The following is a 12,433-nucleotide window of genomic DNA, read 5'->3' as shown; positions in this document are numbered from 1 at the left end:
GGTTTTAGTCATGCCATAGCTTAGGCAGCCCAGTTTCAAATCCAAGTTAATCTGTGTTGGATTTATGGTGGACGTAGTGGCACTGGAACAGGTTTTTCACTTTTCCCATCTGTGTCATTCAACTACTGCTTCATATTCACTGGTGTCATGAGGGGGATGGACAATGGTTCCATTGTTCCAGAGACATAGTCTCACCCCCATCACAACAATAACAGTTGATTTTATTTATTTATATTTAGTTTATTTAATGACTTCCAACCAACCAACCAAAAAGCTAACTGAGGGCGGAGGCCGGCGCAAGCATCGTCCCTACCTAGGTGAAACCATTCCTGCGCACAGGCGCATTGCTGGAAATGGTAAACGGTCTTAATTTAAAAAACGGAAATTTTGCTAACGCTAACGGGGTTTCGTCGTGGCGGGAGCCTCGACCATTCAAACTGGGGATTTAATGACTTTTTCAGTAGCTCAGACTATATAGTATCAAATGAGAGGATGATACTGCATAATGAATTGGAATGCATGTGGGAGGAAGCAGTCATGGCCTAATTTAAGGTACTATCCCACCACTTGCCTGGAGGGACTGAAGAAAACCAACCATTGGGCATATCTTTGTCGGTTTTCCTAAGATGTAGGCAGCCTACATTAACAGGATAATTATTGTGCAACAGTGGGGACTATGGTCATTGTTGAGCAACAGTGACCTAAGGATGTTGCTGGAACATGTTGCTCAGCAATCTCAGTTGACAGTATTTGTGCATGCTGGTGTGGAGTCGCCATTTTGCTTATTAATCGGAGAAAAAATTACATTACATTATGTAGTTGCAAATAAAATTCTTTGAGTTTTTCTTCCTTCTAGTGCTAATTACAATCCTTACTTTATCATAATTTGTTCGTAATGATTTATTAAAATGTAGGAGGTTTGAATGGGGCACCTTGTATGTACTAAGCATGCAAACTTAGCACTGGCAAGAAGCACTCAAATGACTGCTGTCAGTTATTAACTGTACAAGTGTTGTGCTTTGCAAAAACAGAAAGCATCTATAAGAAGCAGACACTGCTGGAGACTCCATTATCTCTGTCCTTGTAGAGGGTTATCATCCAAGCCAATATTAAATTGCACTTCCTCGGATGATGTGTTCAACAGCAATGTTTTTATTTGTCTGAATTGATATGTACTGGAGTACTGATATTTGATTTCTTACCATTTGACATATCAACTAGCTGAACCAACAGTATATTTGAAAAAACAAAAAATTATTTCTTAAAATGTTCAAATTTAATTTTCTTAACTTGAAAATAATTCAGCATGTTTAATTTTTTATGTCATAATAGCATGTGAGAAAAGAAAAATTATATGTATGAAATGACTTTTTGGAACATTCAGTTCTTAAAAATGTGTACATGCATGCCATGCTGCTGCAACAAGTTTAAATGCCTTTACTTTTGGAAATAATTAAGATTTTTAGGCAAAAAACTTGCATATTATTTATTTACATCAAAATAACAATAAAATGAATATTTACACCTAATCCTATGTTAACCCCTCATAAGTAATCAACCACATTGAATTGATGTGTACAACAGGACAGCAGCAATTAATAAACATAAAAAATTGCATTCCACAATCTAAAAAGAATTCTTTCCCATTGTTTGGACTCATCATCAGAATTCCTTGTTTCATCGTAACATTTGCTACAGCCTGGCATACTTCTGGTATTTTTTTTCGTATCATGCATTTGTTGATTTGAGACGAATCTCCTAAACAAATAAAAAGTAATTAGTTTCCTCAATGAACATTAAACCAAATATCAGTGTTATTGAACATAGTATCAGTATCTGCTCCAGTAGTTGCGAAGAGCATTGTTACCACCAGTCTCTTCAACACATGAATCATCGTTCTTATTGTTGTACCTTGTTTCTGTACAGCTGGTCTGATCTAGCCAACAAGCTCTTCAATTTATGAAGTACATTCTTTCAAAAACATTCCTCAGTTGCATAGGGTCTTCAACCTGTAGCTGATTCACAAGAGAAGCACACACTCCATAATTGTGTCTTAGCATGTCATTTTACCCACTGTGTTTTGTTTCTTCGTTGCCTCCTAGTGATGGAAGCAACTGCTACAGCAGAGGCTGCCTCTTCACATGAGTTCATGTTCTTAACTGATCGAGAAGTGCAGAACTGTGAATAGATTGTATGCCACCCTTGCGTGTAAATGGAGTCGACACTTAGAGTTTTATTCTTTTAGGAGAGATCATTTAGAGACCAATTAGAGTTCAAAATCTGTTGATGTGTAAACTGTGTCGTAGACCTGCTGTGTATGGATAAAACCACTCTAATCTCTAAAATGTTGCTGTGTAAATGTAGCATTACATTAGGTGTAGTCATATTTCAGGCACATGTAAATTTCTCGGTATAAAGATGAAAGGAAACATTACAATAATTCCAGAGTGTAAACATAAAGGTATTCAAAGCTTAAATTATGTAATATTCATGAAAAATTATTTTTGCATCGTAAATACATCATAACGCTGTAACATATAATCACTGTTTGGTTTCTCTCACAAGTACAAATCAACAAGTTAATCACGGATATAATCTGAATGGCCAGAAGTTGCTATACTTCATGCAGCAGTAAGGTACAATACAGAAAACTTTTGACTTTAATTATATAGAAATAGGGTATTTAAACCCCCATACTATGGGGCTGCCAGCTGTACTTCATCTCCAGGTTTGATGTTAGGCATTATGCTAAGGCGACACACAGCCAACTTTACCATACATAAGACATGACATATAGCTCATATAAAGGTTAAGAATAGTGTGAACTCACTTCTTATAACATGCATTAGAACAATTATGAAAAATTATCAATATATTTTAGAGTGTAATTATGAAATAATTTTAATGTGTGGTGCCAAATGTTAAATTGATATGAAGAAATAGTCAGCTACATTGCCTGGCTAATTCCAGACTTGTATGTGTACCAAATATAATTAATTAAGAAGCAATAGTTCCATATTTATGATGGTGCTGTATTATTATATTATTTATTGTTGCTATTCCAGCTTACTTCACTTTTTATAATGAACTACATTTCTGGAACTCAGTGTATGATTAGCAACATTCAACTCCCACTGCATACTACACAAATTAAGTTAGTTATGAGGTACATTTTATTTCTGTTTTCATGATTGTTCTCAGTTATTGTACACACATTTTTGGCTAGTACTATAATTATGTCCTTCACACCTGTCTTAAATTTCAGTTTAATAGTAATTATACCATAACTCCCATATTGTTAACCTTATAACAACCCTCTGCAAATTTAACTGTGCTGGAAGTGCTACATGACACAGTTGTATGAATACTGGACTACAAAGAGTTAAATGAAGAGAAAGGTACTGGATACTCTTTCTTTAATGTTCACATCTTGTATGTTAGAACCACATAAAAGGATAGTGACCATGTAATAAATCAAACATTCGCCATACCTTGATATTGAGGTTTTAAAATATGCAATATCAGCAGAGTGAATGCGGCAGCAACAGACTGGTTTAATTTTCTTAACGAAGTACTTTAATATCCTAATGGTATTGGACTTAGGCCTTATAAGTTTTACATATCAGGAACAAATTAATAACTTTGTTATAGTTCAGTGCATAAAAATATATGATTTTAGGTTTTTCATATCACTTTTCATTTTTATGCAATATAATTATAATCATTCAATATAATTTTATTTGCTAGTACATATAAATTATTCAGTGTAATGACAGTGTTTACTAATGTAAAGTCCACACTTCTTGTAGTGGACACAAATTTAAATTATTATTGCTTCTTTTATGTAAAAAAAAATGTATTTACAATTAGGTACGTTTTCTTAGTTGTTACTCTTAACACACAAACTTGTGAATCAGAAGATCCATTTACCAGGCGTTCTACATTGTATATCTGCATTTCTTGACATAGCTGCATGATTAAGTTAACAGTACACAAAATTTGAAACAATCTGTCACTTCGACGAAAAAAAATGTGACTGAGTATAACCTACTGGTAACAATAGTGGAAACAACACTCCCTGCAAGCTACAGGGTCACACTCGAATGGATGGAGATTGAAGTTTACTCCCATTGAGGCACCAGTGTCAACATTTAAAGTGTGTGTGTTTACACTAGCGATAAGAGTCTGACAACCATGTTCCAGCACCTAATATCAATGAAACTTATTGAAAAAGACATACCTGTACCAACAGACTGCATAAAAATAAAACCAGTCACTTTGGATTCAATTATATAACCTGTTGTTAGTATAAAGGTACTTAAAACATATTGTTCCATATTTGGACCATTCATGTTTTGTGTCTAACCTTGTACTTAAGACGACAGCTTCGCAAACCATATAATAAAATATCTGTGCAATAGCTCTTATATCAGATAAGTTTGACACAGACTATCATAGTCTGAATTTTCAGTTTGTCACAATGACTTCGTGCTATGTCATGGCAACTTCTCGTAGTTCTCTGTCCTCTGGTGTTATGGAGCTTGTGTAACTTGATGTTGAAGATAGAAGGTGACGAACTGACAAGTGTCTGTTACCTCCATTGCTAGTTCCTATGTGACCGTTTTCCTTTAATCCATCATGTTTATTTGTCTGAGCTGTGCTTTGACAACTGTGGGAGAAGAAACCTCTGCAATAGGATTTTACCTGTACAGAAAAAATGACAAAAATTTATTATTTCCTATCTAACCCCTAGCTTTGACTATACAAAATTTAACACAAGACTGATTTCTTCTGAAGAGTTTTGATGATAGTGTAATACAATCTAGATTCTTGAATTTTTGGACTATATGTTATAAAAAACAATGTTTTGAGCTAATCCAATGACTGGGACTAGCTCATTTTAATGGACCCCACAGAGTAGTTTCCTCCTTCACTCCCCTGATGACAATGACAGATCCAGTCCTTGAAATGCTGTGTTTTATAACATCAAACACTAGACAACGTCCAAAAATCCAACAAGCAAGTAATAATTTAGTTGGAAAAAAGTAAAAATGTTTAAATTTTAACAGATGAAATTAAAATAATGTTAGTAAAATTTGCCAACATGAGAAGGTTTTAAAGCATGATTATCAGGAAATATTGTATTTATGGGGAAGGCAAGGAACTACTAGATGCAAATTTTATCAGTAAAGAATGTGGTTGACCAAAAATAGTATATTATGACGAGACGGAGAAAATGTTTATGTTTGTACCACAATTTTATCTGTGAGTATTCATCCATAGAATGTTTCAGAAAGAACTTTCTACATTCCCTAAATTGTAGTTTGGAATACTCACTGTGAAAGTGGCCATGATGGCTCCCATTACAAAGCCAGCCAAAACATCCCACCAGTGATGTCTGTGGTCTGTGATACGAGTAAATGAGCAGATCATGGCCCACATTAAGCACAAACAATGCAACCATGGAACCAGCGCGAAGGTGATATTTTTGGGAACCCTGCGTTGTATGAACCACTGCAAAAGTTACAGAACTCTAGTTAATTAATTATTAAAATATATGAGATGATATATCTTATGGAACAATTAATTACAGTGACCAGTAACTGTATCCAGCACTATACTATATTTAATTACATTAGGCCTTGCAAATGAGACATTACTTCTAATTTAAGCATGAGTATAGTGCCAGAAATTACAAGAATTCTTTATTTAAAGTGACCATCACTGTTGCACTAGAACATTTTAATATAACAAATAAAAAAGTTACGGTTTTAAAGCGTCTCTAAGCTGATCAACCAAGTCTTGTAAGAATCATGTTCAAGTTCAAGGGCATATAAAATATACAGACAAATTAAAATATATTGTTTTACTAACGTATATTTTCTATGGAATCGAAGTAGGAAAAAAGAGTACAGGTTACCTGAATATTTCTGACTCAAAGTCTTACTTAAAGAAGAAAATTATTTTCAATTTTAATGTATATAACCTTCATCTCCAATTAGGAGGGCTTATCAATTCTGCGAAACTGTACTGCAAATATTTAACAATCTGATTTGAGCATATTTACTGTTGTCATAGTGCAGCAGAATATGTACTTGATAGTTAACCTCAAAATAGATCTTGCAGTATAAAAGTCAGTAATCAATAGAAGTAAACAATACTGTGCACTCTTAACTAATTTCATAGAATTCTCCATCAGTTTTAATCAAAACTGGTTCATCTGTTATAAGTTGTTTCATGCAGATAGATGGCATGATTTTAATGGGTATTCCACAAAGATGTGAATGCACCTATAAATGTCAAGTTTTGTTAGTTATTTTGGTCTAATGCATAATATATGCTCCTTTTCCTTCATACAAACATTATATAATCTTTGTCCTTCACTAAGTGTTAGCATACGGTGACAGTCCCTCTACTGCCACGTAAGTTATGCAAGTGAGCATACATGTGTATCACTCAAAGTTTTTCATTCCTTTACTTTCATTTTTTCATTTATGACAGAGAGGATAGAAGATACAGACAATAAAGGTGTACTGTTTGCAATTTGTTGTTAGAACAAACAGAACTGTAAAGGGAAGATTAAATAACTTGTAATAATTTGAGAAACAAACTGTAGCAACCTATGATACATTAAAAAAACTGGAATGTTAAACTAAAAATATTTGATAACCTATCTTGGTTCCTGTGTGCCCTACCTCCCATTTGTTAATAAACGAAATGAAACTGAAACATATAAACCAAAATATAATAAACTTAGAAAAATGTAATTGTGTTTGAAGAGAATATTTCCTATGTAAGATTTGAGGTTTTGACAGCAGTGAGTATGAAGTTTTCTGTCTTCTCGGTTGTTGCGCTGTGTAGTCTGGTTGATGTTTACCAGCGTTTCAGAGGTCATCGCCCTGATGACGGAGGCAGTATGACCTCTGAAATGTTAGTAAACATCTACCATACTACACAGCTTAACAACCCAGAGGACAGAAATCTTCAGAATATTTCCTGTTAAATGTCTCAGAATATACAATCTTTAAGCAATGTTGAAATATTATGATAAAGCTGTAACTTACTATCATGAAGACTGCTGTATAGGTTGACAATGAGGCATGCCCAGATGGAAATGACTTGTTTGAATCTCTGACCAGCCATGCACTTATATCCGTATTGGTACATTTGTAGTCACTTGGGATGTAATTGGAACTAAAGAGTGAAATAACATATTGCCAATTGGTAAGTATATTCATTCAAACACAATTCATAACTGAAACCTGGTATGCACAAAACTACTTCTGAAGTTTAAGTGATGGGAGTGGGGAAAAAAAGCAGGAAAAGATTATTTCAACCAGTAAGCAGAAGAAAGTGATATATATTCATATAATATGTATGGAAAAATCCTGTTTTCCTTTGGATAAAACTGCACTGATGACGTAAAAATTATCTCAATCAGGTGAATTTAACAAATCTCGTGATTTCTTTATACTTAGCTCTCAAAATTATTTTGAAACAAAGATAGGCTTTTATCACTTCAAATGTTGCTGCGCAGTAAATCTTACTTTCAGGAGGGAAAACTTTTGGAACAAATTATAGGTATCTGAGACTTGAGGTTCTCATAATGGTGAACATGCTGATTGTGGTTTCATTGGTTGTGATACCACGTAATTTTGTATGAAGTTGCCAGTGTTTCAGAGGATCTTCATATCTGATCTTACAAACCACCTACAAGACAACATGGCACTGCAACCCAAAAGACTACAATCAATGAAACCATTATGTTCATCTCTTCTTGTAGTTTTCATATGAGAAATAAAATTATTACAGGTGTGTGAAATTTAAATAATAAACATATTTATTCACATAACAGGCCCACCTGCAGTTTTGTTCTATAATAAATGTGATTGTACTTCAACTCTTTTCTCATAACTTTCAGAGATCTGTATGTCTAGAATTATGAAAGTGCTATTTTTATAGTGATTTGTTTTAAATTAGTGGATTCATATATTTGATTTTATCTCTATAGTTAAAGACAAACTAAGGCTTAATTCTCATTCTCTCTGTAAGTTAAGTAATCAAAAATGCAAGAGTTTGTATATTTTTAACAGATTATTTGAAAAGTACAGAACAAAGACATGATTTCAGTTGGGAGAGTGATAATCAAAAGTACATTACTGTTGTTGAAGTTAATGTAATTATCGTACATTCATTACCTATATTAACAATGAATTATGATACTTCATATAATAATTTGCTACTCACGTTTTTGTACAGTTGCTAACCAAGTCAGGACGGCATGTGTCAAGAAAATGTGGCCTGTGTTCACCCACTAGTACCTTGGCAACTTCTGTTATCACAAAAACCATAACAAGGCCAATAAAGAATTGCCAGTACCAGTAAAGTGCTTGCTTTGCACCAGTCAAACTTCGCTGCCTCGCAGACTTGCTTAGGCCACGGTCGTCAACTGAGTAACAACAGGATTCAATCACCCAAAACTGTCGGATCAAATAGTTTTACATTAATATATAAAATGCATTAACACTGTTTTAATTACATATATTTGGGGATGGAAATTAATGAGGATGGAAGACATGGTTCAGGAACTCAGAACAGAATAAATTTTCGGATTATATTAAATTTATTAAATAGTTCCAAAGTGTGGAGAGAATGTTATCTCATATGTTTCACTAATTTTGATTGCTGTTGATTGTTATAACATGTTACATAATGTTATTATGGTGGCTTTCTGGAATGTAATTTTAGTCTTTCAATCTGTGTTCATAATTTTATTATTTTACCTCGAGTGTTCAAGTTACTACAGCGTTGGTATGCTGCATATGATAACTGACAATAAATCAAATAACTCCAGGTGCAAGAAATTTTAATAAAAGAGTTTTATACCCAAATTATCACATATAGTTGGTTAAAAAGAGAATTTTCAGAGTGTAAAGTAACTCATTAGAAGAACTAGAAAATAAAATGAGAGATAAATGACAAAAGAAGACAATAAAGAGAAGTGAAGGGTTAAAGGATAGGAGATTGTGTGTTAAGTTGTTATCAGATGGTGGCAATTTTGGTAAATTCTACAATATTTATGACTTCTGTATCCTGAAGCTGTTCCAAAATTAACTTTTTTGTTTAACTTACCCCAAGTAAAGGAGCCAGAAATGTGAAAGTCAGTAAAATTGTAATGGAAATGGTGTCCCCTCTGAACTTGTAGGAAATCTTGGGGTCATCGCAGTAGAAACCTGTCTGTATGGTTGGGATGAGACCATATTCTATCATGAGAAGCCCTGCTGAAACTGGAAGAGAAACACTGGTACTTTTATAAACTGTAACTGATGCTTGGTGTTTGTGAGATGATGTTACTTAAAAAGAAAAGCTTAAAACTTAAACACAAAACAAATTAATAACCCATTTTTGGCACAATGAGAGTGTCCCTGTGTTTAGTTAAGCATCACTACCGGAATTCGATATCTCGTCGCCCAACCTGTATTGACTGAAATAGCCAACAAAGCTCATAATCACACTCCAAGTGTAATAAAATTCTTGATTTTCATTTCCCTTCATAAACATGATGGACATTCACCACATCTAGCATTTATCCCGTCTACTTTTCTCCCACAGAAGGCAAAGGCGAAGAATGAAACAGAACCGAATATGATACACAGCTGGGAAATTACGTATATAAGATGATTCAGCATACCGTGTCATTCTTAAAGAGGAATCTAAACATATCTTCCTGTTTTAGAAATGTGTGTTTCGAAACGCATTTAATTTAGCTAGAAAGTTAACCCAGTGTGCGTGACGCAGAATGTTACAACTGTCCGAAGAAGACATGCAATTCTACACACTACATCCTGGCTTTTGATTCAATTTACAATTAACGAGGTCAAAACTTTTGAATGAACATACTGATCGAAGTGATAAACGTCCACCAGAGTTTGTTTCCATAAAATATATTCTTCTGTTTCATGCCTGGAAAAATATTGGTTGATTTAACCCGGAAATATTTCCTTAAATTTGTGGCGAGCTGGAAACTAAAGCAAGCATCTGAAGCACTCTTCGTCAACGTAGAGCGTTTTAGGTTCCAATGGCTTAAACTCAGCATACTCTGGATTATAAATACAACTGAACATGCCATATAAGCATAAAGAGATTACGTAAATCGAATTCTATGACAAAATAGGGCTGCTAATTTGTGCAGTGTTTGTGTTTGTATCGATAAAATATTCATTTCAAATAACTTATACTTTACAAATGCAGTAACTGAAACAACATTTGCGCAACCATACCGGTTTAATGTGTTTCTACATTTATTTACTTCCTGACACGTTTCATATTTAAATTATTACCGGACTGTCATCTTTTGGTAGAAATAGCGTGAATCCTTGTCATGACAAGAAAAAGATAAATTAGTTGATGTTACTCTTGGGTAAGCCACGTAAACATTTCTGTCTTCCTGATTATACACTGTATTTCACGGTTATGTACCTAACATTACAGTGGAGTAAACATCATCATAAGCCCGTATCTACCCAACATACTGGACACAAAACTTCAAAAACCTGTTCTGAATGACATTATATTTGTTCTTGATTTACAAGTTTGCGAGTCAATATTATTTATATAACTAATGACAGGGATTTAGAATATTAAGCTGGGTTTACATCAGTGACATTCTCTTCAGAGTTTCACACAAATTGGCCAAGTAATATCTATAACATCGCGATCTGAATTTTAAGCCAGAGACTGACCGTTAATAAACACGTGCAGCTTGTTAATAGGGTTCCGACGAAGGAACCTTAAAAGCGATGTGATAAAGCAAATTTCTTTGCTTTCTGATGTCCAACAATTTAGTCCATCCATGCTAATGGCATGCATATTTTTAACACTAAATATCTTCGGAACATACTGATCACAAGAGCACAAATTCATAGTTCAGAATGGTCTTTCTTGAGGGGAGGGGAATAAACTGGCCATTTGAATCTTGCTTTATCATAACATCCTCCCTCTCCCTGAGTTTTCAGTTACGTACATATTTATTACATTTCATGGATCCATAAGTTAGATGACAACAGGATGTGTATTAAGTCATAAGTACATTTCAAACTATCACAGTTTTGAGATTTCACATAAATTAGCAAACGGTTCACACAAAGGAGTGAAATCTTAGAAATAAATCCACTCATTACATACAGTATATAAATTATACTACCCATTTATATTATATGAACAGTATGAACTATTTTTCAACACTAGAAATTGATGAACAAAGTAAAAGGAGTGCGTTATGAAATACCTTTTTATGTTACTTTAAATTTACCTTTTTAATTATAAGGTTTGTGAGACTAGATGGTAGACTTGGCATTTGTTATTTCTGCACTCTTCTGAAAACACGAGAGGCTAACAATTGTTCTGTGAAGCTGATACTTATTCAATGTGTTGACACTATGTCTACAATAGTCACATTTTCCTCCATCTTTATTAACCAACCCATTACGTAATTTCTAAAAATATTAGCAAAAGTAAAGTATAATGATTACAAAATTTGTCAGTACAAAAGACCTGGCACTAGCAAATGACTATTAATATAATACTATATGTGACCCGCAAAATGTTCAGGTGCATCTGACGACAAGAACCAATGCAGTATCGTGGATTACGTATGAGACGAAACTGGCCGTTTAAAATAGATGTTAATATTAGTTGACTTTTTCACAGAAATGGGGTTGAGAAAGGACGTTTCTAGTGAAATAAAATATTCGTTATCGAGATTATAACAGGCGAAAAGAGTTATGGATCATACCAGTGGTGCGTACTTTGCAGTATTTTAATAGCTAGATGAAACTGTAGAATACATAAAGGTTTAACACAAAACGCCTGTGTTTCTCTTAAACTTCTACAATGATTATATCGAAGTCGTAATAGTGTGTGTGGTCCTTGATAATATTGGAAAAGCAGCAAATTAGCATAGCCAGGATAAATACTTAAGTAAATAAGGAAAAGAGAAAGTAAAAAGCTAGCAGCACGATGGAAAATAAAGCACGGTCATCTGTTATTTCGCCTATTTCAAAATGTTATGAAAGAATTCAACCACCGAGTTAACTAACACCCGATATCTCTGCTCACAAAAACATTTTTGGCCTAACACACCAAACTTATCTTAAGCACGATAAAGCCCTGGCGAAGTCAACTCAAAAACGTCCTTGTATGGCGCTGCACAAGCCTCAATCGTCATTACAAATTATTACACAGCGTGAATATACGAAACACATTACTCACTTAATCCTGCTCTATTCCACATTCTGATCTCTAACAGAATGATTGATCTATATTGACAGCTCAACCAGGAAGTGAGATTCACTGACGCCTTAGCTTCCCGCACGCCTCATACAACTGACAGCGGATTCCAGTACTGGTGTCGTTTGGTAATCGTGGAAGTCTT

General features: G+C 34.2%; 1 protein-coding gene across 4 annotated transcripts in view; it reads right to left on the bottom strand.

Moving 5' to 3' along the window:
- Positions 1–2,464: 2,464 nt before the first annotated feature.
- Positions 2,465–12,433, bottom strand: part of LOC110831444 (phospholipid phosphatase 3) — a 53,993-nt gene continuing 44,024 nt past the window's right edge. Inside the window, exons 1-6 of one of the 4 annotated variants that reach the window (XM_022067450.2) lie at positions 12,271–12,420; positions 9,133–9,287; positions 8,248–8,480; positions 7,065–7,194; positions 5,338–5,514; positions 2,465–4,704 (exon numbers count right to left, since the gene is read on the bottom strand). In XM_022067450.2, the coding sequence (XP_021923142.1) occupies positions 4,492–4,704; positions 5,338–5,514; positions 7,065–7,194; positions 8,248–8,480; positions 9,133–9,287; positions 12,271–12,292 (930 nt within the window). In that variant the 5' untranslated portion in view covers positions 12,293–12,420 and the 3' untranslated portion in view covers positions 2,465–4,491. Of the gene's footprint in view, positions 4,705–5,337; positions 5,515–7,064; positions 7,195–8,247; positions 8,481–9,132; positions 9,288–9,574; positions 9,705–9,900; positions 10,054–12,270; positions 12,421–12,433 lie in introns of those variants that run through there. The other 3 variants (XM_022067447.2, XM_087357961.1, XM_022067448.2) reach the window with 3 other exon arrangements.

The sequence above is a fragment of the Zootermopsis nevadensis genome, unplaced genomic scaffold (assembly GCF_977971745.1).
Source record: "Zootermopsis nevadensis isolate Lab colony 2312 unplaced genomic scaffold, Znev_1.0 Znev_ptg000029l, whole genome shotgun sequence".
Taxonomy (NCBI): Eukaryota; Metazoa; Arthropoda; class Insecta; order Blattodea; family Termopsidae; genus Zootermopsis; species Zootermopsis nevadensis.
The sequence above is the reverse complement of the archived record's forward strand: the minus strand, read 5'-3'. Positions and strand labels throughout refer to the sequence as shown.